The 25,768-nt window shown below is 39.2% G+C and overlaps 1 protein-coding gene across 15 annotated transcripts in view; it reads right to left on the reverse strand.

The window, feature by feature from the left end:
- The window catches only part of BPTF (bromodomain PHD finger transcription factor), a 149,804-nt gene that overhangs the window by 47,199 nt on the left and 76,837 nt on the right, over positions 1–25,768 (reverse strand). For all 15 annotated transcript variants that reach the window (XM_086687773.1, XM_086687767.1, XM_086687771.1 and 12 more), the window contains 6 exons: positions 23,593–23,948; positions 22,987–23,118; positions 11,253–11,382; positions 10,364–10,502; positions 6,810–6,989; positions 3,445–5,755 (listed from right to left, as the gene is read on the reverse strand). In XM_086687773.1, the coding sequence (XP_086543899.1) occupies positions 3,445–5,755; positions 6,810–6,989; positions 10,364–10,502; positions 11,253–11,382; positions 22,987–23,118; positions 23,593–23,948 (3,248 nt within the window). The remainder of the gene's footprint in view (positions 1–3,444; positions 5,756–6,809; positions 6,990–10,363; positions 10,503–11,252; positions 11,383–22,986; positions 23,119–23,592; positions 23,949–25,768) is intronic.

Consider the following 25,768-nt stretch of genomic DNA (forward strand, 5'->3'; position numbering starts at 1 on the left):
GAACTGACCGTAAAATAGTTTTAAAAAGCCCTTGGGTCTCAATTCTCTATTAGTGGTCTTTGAGTAATTAAACACTCTGTTGACAATATCCACATGCATAAATAAATAAACTGGTTGTGGTGTACAGAAAACCTATAAAACTAAAATAATTCCCTCCTCTAAGAGAGGTAGAATAAGGTGGACCTTAGACAATTTGTATTTAAGAGGCAATGCTTTCTATTCTAAACATGAAGCTGGGGAAATGAACAGTGTGAGAAGGGGACCGCTCTAGCCAAAAACTTGCTGCAGCTTCTTACATTCCCATCTCCACCTGGGACACCAGTACCTCCTTTGCTGTGCTGCCGCCCTGTGAATCCTGTGACCTGGACAGAACAATGCTCGAATGGGAGGGCGAACGCTAACCGCTGCAGGGGTATCCTGGGAGGGGGGAAGTACGTGTCACTTTCAGACCACACCCTACAGAAATGCCTAGGGAACTCTGGACACCAAATGGGGATGTACTTGGAAAGAGAAATGTTTCTCATTCTCTCTTCTTCCTCAGATCACTCTCTACAGTCAAACAGCAACTTCAGTGTGTCTCTATTTCACAAGGGAAACACCGCCAGGTGAGGAACACACCTGAAGCCTGTTCATTCGTGCATTCCTTGGAAGAATACTTGCGTGCCTTCCATGTGCTTTAGACTAACTGAAAGGAGCTGGAGACAGGGATGTGAATTATGATCTGCTCCTGTATCCTCAGGAGCTGTGACAGGAAAGCACGAGGGGCACCTGACTCGGCTCAGGGATGGGGATCAGAGCTTTGCTGGAGTCTCAAAGGACAAAGATGGGGGGGATGGCTGCACAAGGGCAAGGGACACACGTATGTACGCTCAGGAGGAAAGTGTGCAACAGCACACGCTTCCTCCGGGAACCACATCTGGCGTGCTACGACCGGAGGGCAGGGGGGTGGCGGTGCGGCGAGAGATGAAGCTGGCATGGGAGAGGAAGGCAGAGCCAGACGTGCCGCACCAAGTGGAAGGGTAAGAGAAGAGCATTAAAGGCGATCCGTATTAAGGCCTCGGAAGCGTCTGCAGTGTAGGATGGGTCATGGAGGGAAGTGCTTCTCACAGATGGGGGTGTACAGGCGAAGGCTGTCCCCTACCTGCCCCGCAGCTGAAGGCTTGCTCAGCTCAGTCAGAACATTCACAGGGTAGATCTGCCTTTTAGGAGGATCACTGGGGCAGAGCTGGGGAGACAACTACTGGTTCAAAGTGATAATGAAACACAGAATCAGGGCCCAGGAGAAAGGAAGTAAGGGAATGGACAGCGTGGAAGAAAAAAGAGGCCTAATGAGTTGACAAGACAAGTTTCGCTTTTCACTGCTGCTCAGCCTTACCATTAAATTAATAAAGATCAAACATGCACCTCTGACATTCTTAGCTTCTACGCTAAGCATCAGACATAATTGATTCAAGTGTGAGTATAAAAATGCATTTCCCATGCATGATTTTTACAGCAATACACTTTTTAAAAATGCATTCTAAAGTCAAGAATAGTTTACATATTTACCCATGCCTCTGTTAGATAAAAGGGATTATGTTTCTCTCAACTTCAGCAAATTCAGACGTTAGCATGTATCTGATGGCAATATCTGTTTAAAATGTACAGGAAGGTATTTCCTTCCATTAAAAAATGAGAAATTAACTAAACAGATACCAGTGGTGCCCACAGTGCATATTAAAACATAACAATACAAGGCTCCTGAAACCCAGCCGTGCAGAAAAGGGCCCTGGGCAACACGTGATCAGAACTGGTTCAGAGAAAAGTACTTCCCAGTTGAGCCTACCTTCCACTTGAGAAAAGAAAAGAGCAGAAAGGTCGGCCTCCACAACTGCCAGGTCATTGTAATTAAAGTATTTGTACATAGTAACTTTTCCAGTGGGAAAGAAGTTACCTGCAGGACAGTCAAGGATACATTTTGGGACCGCTCTCAATGAAGAAAGCAGAAAAGTGCAGAGTAATCCTATAAATCCATGAACTGTAATGAAGAGTTCCTTGATTCCCTGCAGGATTCTGCAAATCCTTCATTGCAGGCCCTGCAGAGAAATTGTACTTTTCAGCTGTCTCTATTGAATGTGTAATGGAGTGATATTTTAATTCAAATCAAAAGATGAGTTATAAAAACCTTGGTCAAACCAAATATGACTGGTGATATTAATAAGTTAATTTCTTTATCGAGAGTACTCATTTACACTTCGTTTTGGTTTTGGTTTTCTTTGATCATACTAGCCAGCTGTAATATAAAAGAAACACACACACACACACACACACACACACACACACACACACACACACACACACGTATGATTTTAACTTAAAGAAAGTGGAACGACAGATACACAGAAATGAAGCCTAACGTGAAATGGAGTCTGCTCAGTCACTTGCTGAAATAATTTTAGGTTCCTATCAAAATCTAGCAGAAATCAAAGACTGTTCCTGACTCCTGAGCATGCCCCACACAACTCTTACGTCTTCGGTGTTTATGTTTCATCCTTTCCAGTGGTGAGGGTGAAAAGATAAAAAGACAAGGACATGAAAAAGGACAAAGCAAGGACAGATATGTGAAAATGTGATATAGCAGATAAAGTACTGGACTGGGGGTTTAGGAAAACCGGGCACTATTCCTAACTCTGTCCCTCTGTGGCCAGAGGCAAATTATTCCACATCTATAAAAGATAAGAATTTCTAAGATCCTTTCCAATATAAAACTACACGATCTTACAACTGACAGCACTATGTACTTATGACTCATCCCCAAAGCTTAATGCCCAGAAAACCTTAATTTAAGACTATTTCTGGGTTTTAAAAACTCGTTCCTCAGGACCCTCTTGGGACCACCTCTTCGCACATAAATAACAGAGAACTCCAAAAACACATGCTTATCATGCAAATAAATTACATTAGGAAGATTTCCACATCATGATGGACCTTGTGTGATTCACAGGCATGTCTCCTGTATCTTATGTTTTTATGAATTACCTAATAGAAATAAAATACCAAACTCCAGAAAGTTGATTATCCAATTCTGTAACTCTCTCATTCCCCAGGAAAACACATGGCAGTAACTTGGAAAGTCAGACCACAAAAACAACTACGTTTTCCCTGTTTCTTCCGTCTTGTGAAAAGTAAAACTGAATTTCATTTTAAAGAATTCCCACATATTTTTTTCAGTCTTTTAACATTTTTCCCTAAGTAAACTTTGGTACCTCCCAGCTGGCCAAATTCAAGATTCTCTGTATCTTATTTCCATTACTAACTTGGTCCATTAAATTTCCGCTTCCCTGTCTTATCTCAATTATATCTCATTTTTTACAAAAAAAAAAAAAAAAAAGAGAGAGAGAGATGCTTACTAGATACTGCTTTTAAGACTTTCTCCCTTCCCCAAATACATTTTAAAGTACATACCTCCAAGTGATACCAAAGGTTGGTCTAGGAGAAGGATACGGCCATATATCCAAGGCAGGTTTTGCATTGTAATTAAAATAAGGGACTTCTCGGATTCCTCCTTTTCTGGCCAACTTTTTTAAGTCATCATTAGGCAACACAAATATGCTCTTCTTGCTGCTCTTGGTGATAAATTTTCTATAGGATGGCAGAGCAGTACCTGAACGAGTCTTCTTGGGTCTTGAAAACTTCATGAGTTTCACTTTGTCCCTTGTGGAATATTCTTTGCTCACGGTCATAGATGTTACCAGAGTGCCTCCTGCAGTGGTCAGTGAGTCTGTCACTGTTGTGGTGACCACAGTTTTGCTTTGCTCCTTCACAGAGATGATGTCCACGCTGCTGCCCGTGGAGGGTGTGGAAAGCTTTGTTACCGTTGTAGTGGTGGTCGTGACAGTGGATTTGGCACAGTTTTCTGTGGAAGAGACCACAGTCTGCTTATCACCTTTTGCTACTTTGATTACGGTTTTTGATTCCGTGGCCACCGTGGATGTCATAGTGGTGACTTCTGTGATGACGGTTTTCCTCTTAGACTCTCCGTTGACATTTTCATCTTTGCTGGCAGGCAGCCCATTTTCATCAACAAAATCATTACTGAGGTTAGATTCCTCTCCAGAAGTAACAGGTGAGGGAGTAACTTTCTTAACTTCTGAGGTTTCAATTTCCATATCTTCTACCTGATTTGTTGAACTGCTTTCTGGACAAGACAGTGGAGGTGTGGTAGTATGTATACTCTCAGACTCTTTGGTTGAAGGCAGGGTCTCTAGGCCATCCTGGTAGTCACCTCCAGCATCAGAAGATCTCAGTAAACATGATTTTGTTTCCACGTTGTTTTTTTCATTAAAATCTTCCATGATGACATCACCATTCATGAATGGCTTTACAGCAGATTCTTTAATGGTCAAAGACTTAATATCATTTTCAGGAATTATTTTACTTATATTATTAAGCTTTGGTTCAACATCGCCACTTACTACTTTACTCTCAGAGATTTCTTTCAAGCATTCCCCTTTCAAATATACTTTAGATTTATTATCTTTTCCATTTATTTGAAAGGTACTCGCTTTCTGTCCTTTCTTTTCAGACTCTCGATTTTCATTATTCTTTTTGTCAGTGCTACTTTTTAGATTGACTTGATCAATACATTTAACTGATCTCTCCTCTAATTTCTGTTCTTGACTTGTTTTTTTACCATTTGCTTCAGTTACCTTACTCTGTGGTCTCTTGTCACAGTTTCCAGTGGACTGATCTGAAACAAACTCACGTTTCAATGGTTCCAAGCCTTCAATACCTTGTTCTTGAGTTATGAACTGTTCAGAAATACTTTCACTGCTATTCTGAACAATCATATCTTCTTCACTGCTGTCTTGAATAGACATAGTATCAGAACTATTTTCCAAAGTGCTATTATATTCAGAGTCACATCCCAGTTTTCCTTCAAAGTCCATTGCTTTTGACAGAGATGGGATATCTCTATCATCGATACTTTTAGGTACTGATGGAAGTGAAGGGCTCTGGGAAGGAGAAACAATGGTGTCATTATCCTCCTGTATGAGTGGTTTTTTGTTCTTATAGATCAAAGTACCAATTTCATCTGTACTGGCTAGTTTGGAGTCATCAACGAGAAAATCACTTCCTTTGGTTTTAATCTTACTAGGTTCCTGGCCTTTACTGGTAGGTTCAGAGAGACTCTCATCTATGTCATTTCCAACAGAATTTTGTTTCTGACAGTTTGTCTCTGGACTCTGAATGGAGACGTCATCTAACATTTGATCTTTTGGATAAAGTTTGTTTGTTGTATGATCAGGATCACTGATTCCAAGAATTGAGGAATCGCTCTGTGAACATCCCCGAATCAAATCTTCAGATTTATCATTACTTGCATTAGGGCTTTGTTCTTGTTTAATAAGCAAGTCACTTTGACACCCTTCTTTTGCTTTAGTTATTACTGGAGACTCAGAAAGACTTTTCAGAGAACTTGTAGAGGTCTTTCCGATACCCTTAATTCCACCCTCCAACTTCATCTTTTCAAGGCGCTGTTTTTCTTCCAGTGTAAACTGTTTAATTCTCCTTTCAAGAAGTCCATCTAGTTTGGATGATTTAATTTTCTTTTTATAACTAGTCCTTAGATGAAAACCCTCACTGACATTGACCACATCTACTTGAGAACTTTCCTGACAATTTATATGTGGCTCTGTTTTCACATCATCATCTATTTCCATTGGTTCTTCCTTAAAGGATTTATCATTGTCAGAATCTAAAACTTCTTTTACATCTGTGAAATAAAGACATTTATGTAAGTGAAATTTTTTACTCTCAAATGTGGAACTCATAATATTTTTATTTTAAAAACTACCAGTGGTTCTTATTTTCACTCAAGGGCTTAAACATAAATATATATTTGAAAGCTCCTGACATAGGATTAAGATAGGTCAATGGACAGGGCTAAACTTTATAAAATGTTAAAAAACACACACATATTGTAAATATTTAAATATTCTGATTCTTAGCATCTGAAAATAGAATGTTACAATGAAAAACTACTTAGCCTGTGACAGCTACTCCATACACCAGTACCTTCATGTCAGATTCTGTATAAAATATTTTGTAGTCATAAAATATCTTAAGGCTAGTATCTTACCCAGTTTTTAAAACATAGCTTTTCACAAAAGGCAATGTAAGTTCCTCAGAAGGTTGGACACAGAGTTAGCTTAATGACCCAGTAATTCCACTACTGGGTATTTACCCAACATGAATGTTCATATCAATATTCATAACAGCCAGGAAGTAGAAACAACCCAAATGGCCATCAACCGATGAGTGGATAAGCAAGATGTGGCACCATCCACAAAATGGAATACTACGCAGAAATAAAAAGGAATGACAAAATCCTGACACCTGCTACAACATGGATGACCCTTGAAAACATGACGCCAGGTCAAAGAAGCCAGTCACAATGGACCACATATTACATGATTCCATTTATTCGTCATGTCCAAAACAGGTAAATCCAGAGACAGAAAGTACATTAAGGCTAGTGAGGGGAGTTAGGGAGGACTGGAGACTGACTGCTAATGAGTATGAGGTTTCTTTTTGGGGTGATGAAAATGCTCTAAAATTCACTGTGATGATGGTTGAACAACTCAGTGAAATACTAAAAACCACTAAATTGTACCCTTTAAATGGGTAGATTATCTAGAATATGAATTATGCTTCAATAAAGCTGTGATCATCAGAGAAAGACAAGGCAGTACCTCTCCTGCTGTGCGAACTAGATCCCGTGCAACCTTAGCATCCCCAGGCTGCCCTCCACCCCGGACTCTCCTTACCTTGGTCCTTCTTCTCAGCAATCCTGGAAACATCCATTTCACTTTGGTCTGCTCCTTTTGTAGCATCTGAATCTTTTACCTCATCTTTCTCAGAATCAGGCTCTGTTTTTATTTTTTTTGGACTTCGTGGACTTTTTCTTCTATCTGATTCATCCATATTTTCATCCACATTATTTTTGGCTGAAAAAGAATGAAGTATATAATAATGACAGGTATTCTGAATATTAGCAATTTACTGTAATAAATCTAGTTTAGTGGAAATTATCAAGTATTTTCAGCAATTTATACTGCTTTTTTAAATTAAACACACACACACACACACACACACACAAACACTGAAGACAGTATATACTTCCCTAATATGCTTGGCTGACCTAAAGCATTAAAAGAAGACTGCATTTTAGATGTGCTTCAGAAAGAAGCTTTCACATAGGACGACTATTTCAACCTGTTCGATGACTTTACATATTCTATATCAGTGTTTCTAACATATTTTGTGTTAAAGAATCATATTAGAAGGATAAATACTTAAGTATTTTTCACCGAGACTCCACGGACAAACTTCAAAGATATCCAAGATCCAATGAAATTACAAAAGTTTGTTTACATACTTCCCCTGGCCCCCACCTCCCCCAGGTAAGGAATCACAGCATTTATCACAGAATAAAAGAGACTTAAGGGAAATGACTAAATGCAATGTTTGGCCTTGTTTGGACCTGGTTTACTGCCAAGAGTAAAATGGCCTCTCTGACACAACTGGGGTACCTGGGGTAGGAACTGAGAATCTCAAGATGAATATGTTAAATAGTGTCAGTTTGCTGACTGGATAATAGCATGATGGTTATGAACGTCCACTCTAACTAGAGAGATATATTGTACTGGAAAATAACATGATTTCTGGAATTTGCTTTAAGTACAAGGGAAACAACTCTAGGAAAAAAGCAGGGAGTGACAAGTGAAAGAAGAGTGACAGAACTTGATAACTGTTAAAGTTGAATGATGATTACATGGGAGTTCATTATTCTCTTTTACTTTTGTGTAGCTTCAACTTTCCAGAAGGGAAAAAAAAAAAAAAAAATCAAGCCTACGATATAGAACTATTATCTAGATGAATTTTCTTAGGCCTTAGAGGCATTTCTACCTTTTCTTTTCACTTGAACCCGAATATCCCAAAGACTTAGCACGGTGAACCTATTTTTTATTTAAATAAAAATGACTCCTTCCAAAAAGATCTGCCTGAAAGGGGAAAGAGTGCAAAAAACAAAGCCAGTATCTGTCAAGACAGCAGGATATTGGTGAGAGAAGAAAAGAACCATAGAAAACGGTGACAGGATGTGTCTAGACCCCACAGGTAACGAAAGGACAAAAAACTAAACTGATACTCTCTTTCTTCAATGCTTCTGTAGTTATTTCAGAATAACTGGGCAATACTTTTTCAATGATTTCAAGTTGCTCACAAAGAGCTTTATATGTCAGTAGTACCCCATTTATAAGCTTTAAGATCCTGGACACTTAAATGGACGATTTATAAAACGTTTGGGATTTCCTCTCCATGAAAGGTCTCCTTGATAGACTATTAACAAAGGAAGCCCAGGTGGCTCAGTCCGTTAAGTGTCTGACGCTTGGTATTGACTCAGGTCGTGATCTCCCGGTTGTGGGATGGAGCCCCATGCTGACAGCGTGGAGCCTGCCTGGGAGTCTCTCTCTGCCCCTCCCCCACTTGCACACACGTGCTCTCTCAAAAATAAACAAATATAAAAATATAAAAATAAATTAAAAAAAACAATTAATTCATATCCGTTATTAACCCTTGCACATTAATACCTGTATTGACACTTATAAATTAATGTGCAAATCAAAGGTATACAGTCTGAGTTAGAATGGAAGTTAGAGATAAGGGACACAGCAGTCAAGCAAGTCAAACACTCTACAGTCTTCTGATGCTGTCAAGTGTTCCCTGAACTGTGTTTCTCTCTGTTCTTTCTAACACATCTGTGCCTCTATCATATGATCAGACTAGATTAGCCATTATGATAGGGACTAATAGTTCTGAGATTATAAATTGGTGGTTACTAATGCCTTCGCCGTAATTCCTATTCTGTAGTTAAGCTAAACCAACAATGTGCTACCACCTGAGAGGAAAGGCTCCGAAGATGCTAGAAGACCAACCTGGTACCTGAATGGATAAAGGCCCGCCATTTGCACAATAGAAACCATATGCTAAGGAAACTGGATTCAAGATAAATCTGCAAAAGCCTAAATATTTTGCTTATTGATAATCTGGATTTCACTACACAGACAGACCAGGTCAGACATAAGTAAACACAGAGCTCTCTATAATTCTAAGTGCTACATGGGCGGCTGGAGCAACAAAATGGCAATAAAAAAATTGTAACCATCTTTCAGAATTTATCAAAATGTACATTTTGCTTGGATATGATCAGATCATAATAGAATTTAATATTTGCCAAGTACCTACTATCACCTAGGCTTTTTAGGAAAGAACACATTGCACCAAAGACTAGCAAATTACACTGCATAGCAAGCAGAACTACTTCTGAAAATTGCTCAGATTACAAAGGAGATCTTGCAATGTAGTGTGCAAAAAGGACAGTGGAAGCCAGGAGACACGGATTCCAGTCAGGATTCTATCCCTGTGTGAACTGTACGTCACTTAGTATCTCTGTGAAATAATCTGCTCGTGTGCTGTGAGTTTCAAAACATATAGTCTCTTGGGGCGCCTGGGTGGCTCCTTCGGTTGAGCGTCTGACTTCAGGTGATGATCTCATGGTTTATGAGTTTGAGCCCTGCATTGGGCTCTCTGCTGTCAGTGTGGAGCCTGCTTTGGATCCTCTGTCCCCCCGTCTCTCTCTGCCCTTCCTCCACTCGTGATCTCTCAAAAATACATAAAACATTAAAAAAATTATATATCTATAAGCATAGATATATATAATCTATATATATCTATAAGCATAGATATATATAATCTATATATATATCTATAAACATAGATATGTATAGTCTATAGATACAGATACATATAGTCTCTTAGTAGGGTAGTTCCCCTCTAGAGTTCTGTGATTCTAAATACTAATAAAATTGTTAGCGAGTAGCACAAATTGAGTTAATACCTCGTTTATGTGGAAGTGTTACTGAATTCTCCACTACTTGCTATTTGGTTTTGTTATGTGCCACAATGCTGAGGTTACCAGATATGTAGCTCCTTAGGAAGTCAAGTAATACTGAATTTAAGATTTCAGAAAAACAACTAGGTGGCTGAGACCTTTTTTCTTTTTTTTTTTTAACAAGTCCTATTCTAGCCTCTTTCTTTAACTGAAACCCTAAGTATCACAATCCTGAGAATAAAGGTTTAAATATTTTATAAAGGTTTAAAATATTTTAGAATTTATACCAACTACACTGGTAGTTTTGCCATGTTCTGTTAAAAATTTCAGAGAAAACTTTCATCTAAAATACGGTCAGTAAACCTCATTTTGTAAGAAACAGTACAAATCAGAAACATTAATACAGGAAAAATAACTTCAATTACTTACTTCCTTCTAATGACTTTCTGTAATTCACATTAGTATTGCCTGGCAATTTAGGAACAAACCTATAAACATGAGTTTTACTAATCCAGCTCCAACCACCATATCCCGTAACTCTGTATTCCTCTCCTTTTTGTTTCCAAACCTGGTGTGAATGAAAACACTCTGATTAAACAAGAATGAGGATGCTTATAAAACATATGTGGTTTTATACATTTTTACCAAACAAGATCCACAGTCAGGCAAATAAGTTTACCAATCAATTTTATTTTCAACAGGAATCACACATTCATGAAAAAACTGAAGACAGCTGAACCCTGAACAACATGGGGGTTTGCTGACCCCCCACGCAGTCAAAAATCCACGTGTAACTTGCAACTCCCTCAAAACTAACTACCAACAACCTACCGTTGACCTAAGCCTTACCAATAACATAGTCAGTTAACACATGTTTTGTATGTTACGTGTACTATATACTACATTCTTTACAACAGAGTAAGCTAGAGAGAAGAAAATGTTATTAAGAAAATCACAAGGAACAAAAAATACACTTACAGGTACTATACTGTATTTATCGAGGCAACCTGTTTGTAAGTGAACCCATGCAATTCAAACCTGCGTTGTGCCAGGGCTGACGAGACCCCTTTCTAATATGAAAAATGTAACACAAGTTTTACAGTTTTAGAACAATTTCAACCAATTAGTCTAATAGCCCACCTACATTCTACCGAGACAAACCTCTGCTTATAGAAATCGCCAGAAAGACTTACTTCATTCCAACTATATTAAATAAAAGACTGTGCCAAAAGCAAAACAAAATTTAAGTACCTAAAGTTGCAGAATACAAGCCTCAGAAATGGCTAACACCATTTTAAAAGACTATAATAAAAATTACCTGATGTTTAACTGGAAATGTATATTTTACCCACGTGGCTTGTTGCATCGTTTCTTCCTCTTCTTGCTTTTTCTCTTTTTTCTTGACTTTCTCCTTTTCTTCTCTTTCAATTGATGTCATTCTGTGTAACCTAAGAATATATGAATAGAAAGAACTGCATTTAACTTTGAAACATACATTAAAAAGATAAAAATACAGTACTGCAAGTCAGGAAGTTAGAATCAAAGAATGGTTAGCTATAATCCCACAACCCAGATAACCCCAGTTCACAAAAATCAGTAACAATTCCGTAACAGGAAAAATGAAAACAGCAGAAAAAGGCAAAACCATGCCATCCTTCCCATATGCCCTCCAATAAGAAATACACTCACTTATGGCTTATTCCTGAAACTACTAATACATATATATATACACCAATATATTTACACAAAAGGGATATATTACAATCACAACTACACAGTTTTTAATCAATGAATAATTGCATTAGAAGATCTTTCCATATACCAGAAGATATGGATATTCTTAAAGAATTACATAATATACACCACTGCGTGGACACACTATAATTAAACCAGTTCCCTATTAAAGAATACATTATTTCCTTCCCTCAAAAAAGACCAAAAAATCCAAAAACCTACCAACTAGTATTTCTAATTCTATCTAGCACTGGGGGGTTTAAAGCCTTTACACTAATGTAGAATTCAGGCTTTCTACATCCACAGAGAAAAGGGCTGACAAGGTTCCTGCTTTTGGGTAAGAGGAAGGAAGGACCACATTGATGAGGCCACCAGTCACTGAATAGGGCATAGGCCACACTCTTTTTCCAGGGTGGGAAACGTGTACCACCCAGGAAATATCACTGCACCCAGTAATAAGGAGACAGGCAGGCCTGTGGTGAGGCTCTACATTAAGATGATTAGACTGGAGGGATGCCTGGGTGGCTCAGTCAGTTGAACGTCTGACTCATAGTTTTGGCTCAGGTCATGATCTTGTGGTTTCGTGGGTTCGAGCCCTGCACTGGGGTCTGTGCTCGTAGCATGGAGCCTGCTTGGGGATGCTCTATCTGCCCCTCCCCCACTCACGTGGTGTGTCTCTCTCTCTCTCTCTCTCTCTCTCTCTCTCTCTCTCTCTCCCTCCCTCCCTCCCTCCCTCCCTCCCTCAAAATAAATAAAACTAGACTGCATTTTTGTGAATGGGAATATTCCCCATAAACAAGGACACTGACCAAAACCTATGAAGAGAGGACCCTGTCTCTGAGACCTCTAGTGGTAGAAAACCTGCTTTATTACACCCTACCCAGATGTAGCCAATCTTGCATGCACAACTTTGTGGGAAAAAATAGAGATCTTTTGTTAACCTGGGGGACAAGCTGCTAATAAGATATGAGAGGGGAATTTAATCCTTTTGATCTCCATCACCCCACCAAAACTCCCTACTGAGCTCCACTTTCAAGAAAGCTTTGTGCCCCTGTGAACATAGGACCCTAGAATCTAGGCTACTGCATACCGAGAGCTCATGCCTATCAGCCGCACAACCCTAGAACAGCATTCTTCATTCTCTCCCAGTTGACGGAAGGAGAGGAAAGGGAGGAGGTTCTCCCCGGAGACTAACTTACTCAAATACCACCCATGTGCCACCACTCGTGGAACCAGGGAGCGGGGCAAGCTCTGTAGGCGCAGCACGGTGGATAACCTGGCAGCCTCAGCCTGCCAGAGGAAGGAGTGACTGACCCAGGCTCAGGTAGCGTTTCTCAACAGAGTTTTTGTGGGCTAAGCGTTCAAACTCTGCAAGCTGAGGTCTGACATGGCAACTGAACTATCTTCGCTGACAGTGGCCAGGAACAGAGTACTGTGGGGGGAGGATACGGGAGCAGTGACACTCTGAGAGCTCACAGCTGGGCTGGGTGCTCAGCCTGTGCTTTTGTGTTCACATGGGAAACAGGTCCATTTTCATCACCAAATATAAAGGCTCCATTTTGCTGAGGACGCCAGGCCACTGAGGTAGTGTCATAGCTCATCTGTGATGTTAGCTACCCCTGAGTAAATTCTATTGCTCTCACTGCCACCAAGCCAATCTTTAGGTTTCGGCAGCAAAAACGGTGAGCTCTGAAGGAATTCAAGTCCACTTGGTTGGGCAGAAACCTGGGCTACCGCTGGCAGCCCGGAGGCCCCAGAAAGGAAGAAGCCCCATCAGGCTGGCAGCGCGTAGCCTCTAGCTGCCAGTCCATACGGGGAGGCACACGGGGTGGCAGGCGTCTCTTCTGTACCTCCATGGTTCAACTGAGAGCCTGACCGAGAGTACAGACCAAGCTTCAATCCCACTCCTAATCTCCACGTGGTGCCCTGGGTCGTGTCTTGCCTGCTTTGCTACTACAAACAAAGCCATAATGAACAATGTTTTATGTCTTTCCTGGTAAACTTGGAGAGTGCTCGCGGTGTTCCCCAGTGTTCCCCAGCGGTGGGGTAGCTAACTCCAAAGGTCCTTGAACTTAAAATGCTGACAAGTAAAGCTACATCGTTCTTCAGAATTGCACATTTCACACTGCCATCAATGACAAAGCCACCGTGTTTTCCCATACCTTCACTCAAGTTAGTAACAAACTTCTAGATGATCAGCCCAAGTGAGAGATGAGAAATGATATCCCACTGTTTTGATTTACATTTCTTTAATTGCAAGAGAGTAAACATTTTGTTAATGTCTACTGGCCTTTCGTATTTATTTTTCTGCAAAATGCCTGTTCAAATCCTTTGTCTTGTCTGTACTGGACTATTAGTCCTTCTCACTTATAAAAGATCTTTGTCACTTAAGGTAACTTTCCATTTGTGGTGCAAATATTTTTCCTCAGTTTGTCATCTTTTGAGTTTGATTATAATATTATTTTTCCACTCAGAATTTTAAATACATATATCCACTTTTTTTCCTCTATGGCATCTGGGTTTTATATCTGTTTAAAAAGAAAGTATCACAACAAAAACATAAATTAATCCATGGTTTCTTATTGAAGCTTTTTGGTTATTGTTTTTTAAAAAAGTCTCCGTTTATCTGAATGTTTTTGCCAAGGCAGGGAGCTAGGCTGAAATTTTCTAGGTCCTGCTTCCTTCTCTGACATGCAGTGCTATCATTGCTAGATGCTCACATGTGTTTAGGTCTATTTCTAGATTTCTTTGTTCTACTCTACTGCCCTAAAATCTTATTTTTATTGTAGCTTCAAAAATGTTCGAATATTGGGGCACCTGAGTGGCTCAATCGGTTAAGCGTCCGACTCTGGATTTTGGCTCAGGTCCTGAAATCAAGCTCTGAGTTGAGCTTCACACAGTGCATGGAGCCTTCTCGGAATTCTTTCTCTCTCCCTCCCCCTGCCTCTCTGCCCCTCCCCAACATGTGCTCCCCTTCTCTCTCTCAAAATAATGAACATTGAAAACAAGTGTTCCAATATCTATTCCTTTCTTCCTCATACCTACTTCCCTTTTCTTGCAATTAATTTTCCTAGATGATGTATTAGTATCATTTTGATCAAGCCTGTGTGCCCCTCAAGGAGGGAAAATCTTATTCAAAATGCAAATGAATATTAATTTTAGAAGATTAATATAATTAACATAATACATGGTTTCAGAAAATGTAATATACACATCTAAACATAGGATATATCTTTATCTTTCATTTACTGAGTATCCTTTCTCTCTCTTTTTTTTTTTTATGTTTTTTATTTATTTTTGAGACAGAGAGAGACAGAGCATGAGCAGGGGAGGGGAAGAGAGAGAGGGAGACACAGAATCCGAAGCAGGCTCCAGGCTCCGAGCGGTCAGCGCAGAGCCCGATGCAGGGCTCGAACTCACGGACTGTGAGATCATGACCTGAGCTGAAGTCGGACGCTTAACCGACTGAGCCACCCAGGCGCCCCTCCTTCCTATCTTTAATAAAGTTTTAATGATTCCTTTACGTGATCCTAAATATTTCTTGTTAAATTGATTCCAGTTGTTTGAGTTTGTTTTTTTTTTAATTTTCTTTTATGTTTATTTATTTTTGAGAGACAGAGACAGAGCGCAAGCGAGGGAGGGGCAGAGAGAGAGGGAGACACAGAATCCAAAGCAGGCTCCAGGCTCTGGGCTGTCAGCACAGAGCCCGACACGGGGCTTGAACCCACAAGCCGCGAGATCATGACCTGAGCCGAAGTCAGATGCTTAACTGCCTGAGCCACCCAGGCACCCTGAGAGTTTTGTTGTTATGGGGATCTTTTCATTACAATTAAAAAATATATATAAAATGTAACCAGATTAAGAAAGAGAACTTTATCAATAAACCAAATACATCTGAAGCTAGTGTGTCCCACTCCCAGGCAGTCATTATCTTGACTTTAGGGTTATTATCCCCTTTTCTTTATAGTTTTACCACCCATGTGTATACCCCAAACAGTAGCAAGTTTGGCTTTTGAAAACTCAGTAGCAAGAATAAAACTAGCTGCATGAGCATAAGAGCAATGCTGTTACTATTAAAAGAAGGTTCCCAGGAAAAAATAAACCTGTCTCTGTGTCACAGCTTCCAAGAGCCTCTTCTGGTGAAATCCGAGGGTGAGGGCATGAGCAAGGTCTGGAAGACACTGGGCTCACCACACTCTGGGTCATCTGGTAGGGCTGTAAGCAGGTACGGATCCAAAGTGGACTGCTATGGACTTCCTGCTTCTGTGCCATTTGATTATTCTGTGGTATAAAACTTGGGAAAATTCTCAGCTCTCCCCGTTGACTTAGGATACGGTCCTCTTTGGTAGGTTATCATTTGTCTACCTGGATTACTGCTTCCATGGCTTTATTGGTGCTTTATTCTCTATTGTTCCTCTTTTCTCCATGGGTTTAAGCTTTAAAAAAAAAAACCCTTTGCCATAGTTTTCATGGAGGTAAGCAGGGAGCAAAATTAAATGTGTTCATACAATGTTATTTTCACTCAGAACTCCTACAGTATTTTCTACATAGTTACTGTCACATAAAATGTATTGTTCAATATGGCAGCCATCTTATTTAGTTTTCAGATTGTTTCTGATAGTTTTTCAATTTTCTTGGGGTTTCTAAGTGTCTACTTACGTCAACTGCATATAATTATGCCTTCATCTGCCAACATGTACATACATACACATATACACACACATGTATATGTATATGTATGTTTTATTTCTCTTGACAAACTCCATCAGTTAATACTTTTAAGAAAACTTGGGAATTCAAGCTGGTGCAGCCACTCCGGAAAACAGTATGGAGGTTCCTCAAAAAACTAAAAATAGAACTACCCTACGACCCAGCAATTGCACTACTAGGCATTGACCCACAGGATATAGGTGTGCTGTTTCGAAGGGGCACAGGCACCCCCATGTTTATAGCAGCACTATCAACAATAGCCAAAGTATGGAAAGAGCCCAAATGTCCATCGATGGATGAATGGATAAAGAAGATGTGGTATATATATACAACGGAGTATTACTCAGCAGTCAAAAAGAATGGAATATTGCCATTTGCAACTACGTGGATGGAACTGGAGGGTATTATGCTAAGTGAAATTAGTCAGTCAAAGACAAAAATCATATGACTTCACTCATATGAGGACTTTAAGAGACAAAACAGATGAACATAAGGGAAGGGAAACAAAAATAATATAAAAACAGGGAAGGGGACAAAACAGAAGAGACTCATAAATATGGAGAACAAACTGAGGGTTGCTGGAGGGGTAGTGGGGGGGTAGCGGGAGGGGGGATGGGCTAAATGGGCAATGGACACTAAGGAATCTACTCCTGAAATCATTGTTACACTATCTGCTAATTTGGATGCAAATTTTTAAAAATAATAAATAAAATTTAGAAAAATACCTTAAGAAAAGTTAAAACGAGGGGCACCTGGGTGCTCAGTCTGTTAAGCATCTGACTCTTGATTTTGGCTCAGGTCATGATCTCACAGCTCATGGGACTGAGCCCCACACAGAGCTCCACACCAATAGCACCAAGCCTGCTTGGGATTCTCTCTCTCCCTCTTTCTCTGGACCCTCTTCTCCAATCCTTCTACCCACAACTAGAAGCCCAGTGAGCCCCTCTTCTACGGATGTAGGAGGCCTGAATACTATGTTAGTGGACCCTTTGAGGGTTTAAAAGCCCTAGTGCCAGCGAGAGAGAATCAGAAATACTGACTGGCATATCCTCTCTTCTATTCTAGATGTTGGTTACTTGTGTTTTCCCCTTTGTTTTTTCTTTCCCGATAATCTCATCAGATGGGCTCTAAGGTATGTTTATTTTCTATTTCATCAAATATTTAATAGTAGTTCTTAATATTTGCTTTCTTTGAGGTGACTTCTTGAGATGTATGCCTAGCTAACTAATTTGGAGTTTTTCCTTTCTAACGTACACATTGAAGGCTATCAATTTCCCCTAGGTACTCTTTGGTTGCAGTCTACAAATTTCAATGTATGTAGTATTCTCATAAACTCTCAATTCAAAATGTTTACTAGTTTCCATTACGATTCTTCTTTGACCATTTGTTATTTATTTAAAAGTGTATTTCTTAAAAAAAAAAAAAAAAAAAAAAGAGGTTAGAGTGGGAGAGAGCCAAAGCATAAGAGACTCTTAAAAACTGAGAACAAACTGAGGGTTGATGGGGGGTGGGAGGGAGGGGAGGGTGGGTGATGGGTATTGAGGAGGGCACCTTTTGGGATGGGCACTGGGTGCTGCATGGAAACCAATTTGACAATAAATTTCATATATTGGAAAAAAATAAAAAATAAAATAAAAGTGTATTTCTTAAGTTTCAAGCGTATAGCTCTTGCATTTCTTTAAAGTTTTACTATAAATCTCTGTATCCCCAAATAATATTTTAACATGATATCAGCATATACGCTTTGAAACTTTACATAAATTGAACCCTACTCCATGTATTTTTTAAGAAAAGAAGCGTTTTCACTCTCTTGTAAACGTATGAGAGCCAGTCTCGTTGACACTTACTCTGGCCTCACTGCTGTATATAATAGCCCATTACAGAACCACATCATAACTTGAAGGTGCCTCATTATGGGCATTTAGGGACTGTTACCAAATTTCACCATTACAAAATATTATCAGAAACATCTTCCTACAGGTCTTCTCATACACACATGTAAGGTCTCTCTGACGTACTTAATTAGGAGTAGAATTGCATTTTCAACTTTGTTTTTGCCAAATTATTCTCTAAAATGGTTGCAGTGACCAGTAGACTATTGCTCTTTTATCAACAGTGTATCAATTCTCTTCCTGTTTATGTCACATATTTACCAATACTCTTTAAATTTTTAACAATCTGATGGGTGTGAAAGAACAGACCCTAGTTTTCTTTTCTCTTTTTTTTTTTTAATTTTTTTTTAACATTTACTCATTTTTGAGAGACAGAGAGAGACAGAGCATGAGCGGGGAAGGGGCAGAGGGAGAGGGAGACACAGAGTCCGAAGCAGGCTCCAGGCTCCGAGCTGTCAGCGCAGAGCTCGACGCGGGGCTCGAACTCACGAACTGCGAGATCATGACCTAAGCCAAAGTCGGACGCCCAACTGACTGAGCCACCCAGGCGCCCCAGGCCCTAGTTTTCATGTGCATTTATCTCATCTTACCAGGAAGGTAAAATACGTTTTCATATTTTTTACTATTTGTGTCTCCTCTTCTGTGAATTATGTTTGTACCTGTAGCCTTTTTTCCTACTAAGTAGTTTGGTTTTTTTCTTTTTGAACTGTAGAAGTTCTTGAATATACTGTGAATACTAACCCTCTTTTGATTATAGTACAAAAAAATGAATGTACCTTTAACCTTTCTATGGCTTAGTTTTTTTAGAATGATTTATTATTACAAAACTCAAACAACAGAAAACAATCCACCATTCACTGATCTATACATATGTGATAAAACTACATAATAAAAGGGAATAACAAACACTTATAAATTATGGTTATCTCTAGGGGTGCCTGGGTGTCTCAGTCGGTTAAGCATCTGACTCTCGGTTTTGGCTCAGGTCATGATCTCGTGGTTTCCGGAGTTCAAGCCCCATGTTCGGCCCTGCACCGGTAGCATGGAGCCTGCTGGGATGCTCTCTCCCTCTCTCTGCTCCTTCCCAACTTGCACTGTCTCTCTTTCTCTCTGTCTCAGAATACATAAATAAAAATCTTAAAAAAAAAATTACAGTTATCTCTAGAAGGAGGCAGGCTAATGTGAACAGAAAGTAGATGTAATAATGATAATGTTCTTATTTGTAAATTGGTTGATGAATTCACAGGTGTTCCTTTAATTATGACCCATTATTGCTTATATATTACAATCTTATGTGTGTATCAAAATATTAAACGTGAAAAAAGAAAGTCATTTGTAACTGCAGATACACAGACACATAAAGGTACACTTATTCTTACCTGACAGATAACAGCTTATAAATGGAAGAAATAATCCCACACTTAGGTACATTTTGGGACATAGTGAATGAATCAGGAAGGAAAGAAAGCAATGGAGAGTAAGAGAAAAGGATGAAGTGTGGAAGGGAGGATGGAAGAAAGGGAGAAGGAAAGAATATAGGAAAGAGGCAAAGGAAAAAGGGATGGAAGGAAGAAGAGAGGGAAGTAGAGGAGCCAGAAAGGAGAGAAGGAGGAACTGTCTTCATTCCAAAATCATAAAGAGAATCTTTTGTATTTTCTTCGTGCAGCTTTGCTTTTCACCATTTAGGATTTACTCTGCCTGGAGGGGACTATAAAGATACGGGATGTGTAGGATACAAAAAATGAAATCCAATTTTCCTCTATGTAGATAACTCAAATTGTCTCATCACACTTGTTACTGAAGAATTCATCCTTTTTAATGCTACCCTCTATCTATTATATTTCCATATACGGTCTGGTCTCTTTTTGGATTGTTTACTCTGTATCACGAGTCTATTTCTTTGTATCTACACCACAGCATTACTACCAAGTAAGTTGTGTTACCTGGTAGGACGAGTCTTTCTACCCTGTCCTTCAAATTTACCCTTTCTATTACTGCCCTTGTCCATATAAATTTCTTTCTTTAAAAAAAAAAATAATAAGTTTATTTATTTTGAAAGAGACAGTGCATGAGTGGGGAGGGGAAGACAGAGAGAGGGAGACAGAGAATCCCAAGCAGGCTCTACAGCTGTCAGCGCAGAGCCTGATGCAGGGCTCAAACTCATGAACTTTGAGATCATGACCTGAGCCGAAATCAAGAGTTGGACGCTTAACTGAATGAGCCACTCAGGCGCCCCTCAATATAAATTTCTTAATCACCTTCTCAAATTCAGTAGAAAGCCCGATGATAATTATCAATGCTATCGAAATTAATTTATGTAGTAACATGAGGAAAATTAACATTATTAAGACACTGAGTATTCCTATACATGAACCTGAGATAGATTTCCATTCATCTAGGTATGCTTTCATCTCTAGTATTGTTTTTCAACAAAAACTTTATAGTTTTCTCAAAAAAATCATAACTTATCATTATTTTTTAAATGCTCTGCAACTGTTAGATATTTAGAAGGCTCTCAAAGCTTTATTATTGACTATCACAATAAGCAACCATTTTAAGAATAAAATATCTGGTTGACTTTCTAGACTGTTCTTTAGGGCCAAATCTTAGAGGTCTGTCACCTGGAAGTTTTTGAGGAGAGCACTGAGGAAAGTGAAAGTCCTATTACTAATTTCTATTTTTTCTGAATCTCGGTGTCTAATTTTTTTAAAATTCAGAGTATTCTAAGGGCACCTGGATGGCTCAGTCGGTTAAGTGTCTGACTTCAGCTCAGGTCATGATCTCGCAGTTTGTGAGTTCGAGTTCTGCATGGGGTTCTGTGCTAACAGCTCAGATTCTGAGCCTGACTCTGATTCTGTGTCTCCCTCTCTCTCTGTCCCTCCCCAACTTGCACTCTGTCTCTCTCTCTCTCAAAAAAATAATAAACATTGAAAAAAAAAATGTTTTTTTAATTCAAAGCATTCTATTTTATCTCACTTCATCATACTAAAAAAAGAGTTCTTTTGGGGTGCCTGGGTGGCTCAATCGGTTAAGCGTCCAACTTCAGTTCAGGTCATGATCTCACAGCTCATGAGTTTGAGCCTCACGTTGGGCTCTGTGCTGACAGCTCAGAACCTGGAACCTGCTTCAGGTCCTGTGTCTCCCTCTCTCTCTGCCCCTCCCCCACTCACACTCTCTGTCAAAAATAAACATTTAAAAAAAAAAAAAAAAGAGTTCCTTCATATATATGACCAGGTGTGTCATACCAATACAAATATAATTCATGATATAATTTTATAACTTTAAGTAACCTGTTTAGAAGACTAGTCCTAATGACAAACCAGGAAGAAAAAAAACAAACCTTGATTTAAAAAAAAAAGTCAAATTCCATCTTCCATTAGAATGTTTAAAATTGAGAAATGAATTTATAAAAGGTAGGATTTAGTCACTTTAAGTTACGTTTGAGTACTGGAGTTTATTTAGCAACATTTAGCTAAGCTCTAGTTCGCAAAGCACTGATCTCTGTCACCAGAGACATGGCTGCTTAGTCCACCACCAGTAGCTTCCGGATGATCGCTGAACAGAAGAAAGTTGGGGCAGAACTGTTTTGGTCATGTCTCGAGGTAAATGGAAGAAGGAGCAACAGCCCTGGACTCTCCTTGTTCTATCGTGATAAAAGAGATCAGTAAGAAGTAGAAAAACGGTATTAACTGACCAGAATTTCAATAACAATGTGAAAAAACAATAAAATCTTAAAAAGAAGTAAAATAAAGGTATGCCGCCCATTCAGCTCTCCTCTCCCAGTGAGCACCATCTGTAGCACCTGAACTCAACCCTCTTTTTTTTAATCCTAGGAAGAATTAAATCCATCCCATTTGTGAAAGCCTCTATGAGTAGCAGCAGTTACATTCAAAATAAGAGGGAGAAAAGAAAGAAAATAAGTATCCATAAGATTTATGTGAGGAAAACACACACACACACACACACACACACACACACACACACACACACACACACACACAAACCTTAGAGCAATCCTTAGCAGATGAAAATTTAGCAGGTGTAAACGACTTTTCTTAAAATACTTTCCATTGAAAAACAATAAAACTTTGTAACATAAAATAAAACACAGATGTGGGAAGCAACACAAAATCTGTGTATATTAACAAAATAACAGTGTTATATCTTTGGAATGGGATCTGTAGAGGGGCATAAAATGATTCTTTTCACTTTGAATAGTAATTGACATTTTTTTACCATAAGCTCATAGTAGTTCTGTAATAATAACTTTTTAAAGACCAATTAAAGTTAAATCCATTAGAGCTAAACAGGAGAATCAAGCCACAAAATTTATCTGTTTTTTTTTTTAAGTATCTGCTGAAGTCACACAGCTCTGGGTCTACTTAGGAGATGAATGATCTCTGGACATTCAACTCTGAATCACATGCCTAGCACAGTACCTGAAACATTCTAGAATATTAAATGTGAATACTCTATTCAATAAAAATGCTTTTACTTTAAAAAGTATTTTAATCTCTTTCCATCTTCATCCAGTCCTTTATCACAAAAAATACATATTTACTCATGTTACATATCTCATGGAGGGGAAAACGAGGCCAAGAAGAGTTAAACGTAACATGTAAATGGCCTTTTCAATACATGAACTTCCATTATTAAGAAACTAATATTCCAAAAGGGAGCGCGGCCCACCACGTACAAGGCTCAGAACTCACTTACCTGGTGTGTCCTAAAGATTCTCGCCATATTGGCAGCATCACAACAGGCTTAACCGCACACTCCAAAATAGCTAAAGCCAATGCAAATTCTCTGGGTTTGCTACACATCTGAACTGCCTTGATCCAATTCGCCCTGTATGTCAGAAGAAGAAAAAAAAATTCTTTCACTTGTTGGTCTTCAATTAAAAGCACAAGAGTTGTGATTCATGACTCCACCTCATACGGCAGATGTTTCTAGGCCAAGCAAGTATCAATACACTGCTACTGGAAGTTCCTAACTCACCGAGTCACAGATTTTGAACACTAGAAGGAATCCCAGAGGTCAGTTAGTCTTTCAACTCCTTAAATGTTCTACAGTGCTCTGGAACTTTGTCTTGCCTTCACTTGACTCCAGGGATAAAGACTTTGCTTTCCAGGAATCTTCCAAATGCTAATGCTGGTTCAATAACTTGGAAGTACACTCACATCCCTCATATCCTCAGTGTTTTGCTGCCTAAACTGACTGCATTCAATTTATTGGTAACAAGTTTAAAGTGAGCACCTGCAACAAGCATTTCGCAAATATTTAGTATAGTCACAGCAATAAATGACCCTTAGTGTCCTTTACCTGTGTGAAGCCCAATTTGGATGAAGAAAGGATGAAGGGATATTGTTTTCCAGTTGGGTGATAGTCAGCCTCAGTGTAGATATGGTAAGAACTTTGGACCCATGGACAGAACCATTCCATTTGAACTCTCCTGCTGGAGTCAGACAGAATTTATGTGCAAGATGCCTTCTCTTATCATGATCTTCTCTGTGCTGGTGCTTATTCAAAGCAAATGAATTGGTGGAGTATTGATTGTGGTAGACTCGATACTTCCCTTCTTGACCCAACTTAAAATAATTGTTGATATTTCCTTTCATGACCACTTCCTTTTTGGTGCTCAACCGTGAAATTTCTCCTTGAGAGTTAACTACCAGTACCTGACCAAGAAGATAAAGAGATTCATTATTCATATCAAATATGTAAACTTGATCAACTGTCTTTTAATAATTTGTAATTTATCATTCCAAATAAGGTATACCTTATGACTGAACTTTTGAAATGTTACGTTTATTTATTTTGAGAGAAACACAGAGTCTACAAACAGGGGAGGGGGAGAGAGAGAGAGAGAGAGAGAGAGAGAGAGAGAGAGAGAGAGGAAGAGACAGAGAATCCCAAGCAGGCTCCACACTGTCAGCACACAGCCCAACCTGGGGCTTGAACTCATGAACTGTGAGATCATGACCTGAGCCCAAATCAAGAGTCAGACGCTTAACCGACTAAGCCACCCAGGTGCCCCGTGAACTTCTGAAATTTATAAGCGAAATTAAAAGCTAAAGCTAACTGTTTACAATTAAACAACCAAGATCTTCCCACAAAGAGAATCTCTATTATACGTCAGACATTATTATTTTCATGCATCTCAAATACACACACAAAACTGCATGTGTATATCATTCACCAATCGTTAGTTCCAGCCTAAAAAACACAGGTTAGGGAAGAAGGAAACCATGGCATGTACTATTCCCCAAAAGATATATTCCTAAAAATATCTTTTCTTCTGCTCCTTTTATCATTCCAGCTTTAGCATAAGAGCCCACAGATACTTTAAAATCATGTTTTCAAACAGTTGATCCCAATCCTTTAGTGAACCATGAAATCGACAGTGGATCATATTCAACTTTATAAAAAACAAAGTATAATATACTCGAGTAGACTAGAAGAGAAAACACCACAGTGCATCACACACAGTAAGGTAAAATCCTTTTTCAGGAAACTATTGAATAGGAGTCCTGGGTTGCTAAGAAAAATGTCATACTAAGGGTCAGAGTGAAAAACCAGCTTGAAAACTGCTGCTTTAAAGCAACTCCTATAGGGGCGCCTGGATGGCTCAGTTGTGTAAGCATCCAACTTCAGCTCAGGTCAAGGATCTCACAGCTCATGAGTTCGAACCCTGTGTGTCGGGCTCGGTGCTGACAGCTTGGAGTCTGGAGCCTCTTTGGATTCTGTGTCTCCCTCTCTCTCTGCCCCTCCACCACTTGTGCCCTGACTGACACTCTCTCTCTCTCTCTCTCTCTCTCTCTCTCTCTCTCTCTCTCAAAAATGAAAAAAAAAAAAAAATTAAAGAAAAAAAAATAAAGCAACTCCTACAATGTTTATAAAAGAATATTGTATATTCTTGCATATCTACCTTGTAAATAATTCTTAAATGTGGGAGACACATTGTGGCATTATTCTGCCACCCTGGCTAGCTGGGGGGCAAATACTAAGTCCTAGCTGGGGTGCCTGGCGGGCTCAGTTGAGGTTTTGAGTTCGAGCCCCACACTGAGTATGGAGATTACTTTAAAAAAAATTTTTTTTTTAATTACTAAATCCTAGCTTCGGTCTTTTTGTTCATAATCAGAGCTAGGATGCTGTGCTGTTCTATGCACTGTACTCTGCTACTATCATGGGGCAAGCAGAGACCCATCCACTAGCTGCAGGTTCAGCTAAATTTATTATAACCAGAACTGAGCATTAAGTCATCTATAACTCTTTACTAAAGCCCACAAACAGGGTACTCATTACCATATGTGTAAAAGAAGGCTCTATCTCTTTAGAATTATATACAATAAAACTAGCCATACAGAAAGAAAGTATACCACCCATTTATAGCATTTCCCTGCATGAACTGAAATTTGGGTACACAACTATACTTACTGTAATACAGGATGAAACTAACCACTTTCAATCTGGTTACCCACTATACTCTTGGAAGGAG

This window comes from Puma concolor, chromosome E1 (genome assembly GCF_028749965.1).
Source record: "Puma concolor isolate L17-30 chromosome E1, mPumCon1.1.hap2, whole genome shotgun sequence".
In the NCBI taxonomy this organism is placed as follows: domain Eukaryota; kingdom Metazoa; phylum Chordata; class Mammalia; order Carnivora; family Felidae; genus Puma; species Puma concolor.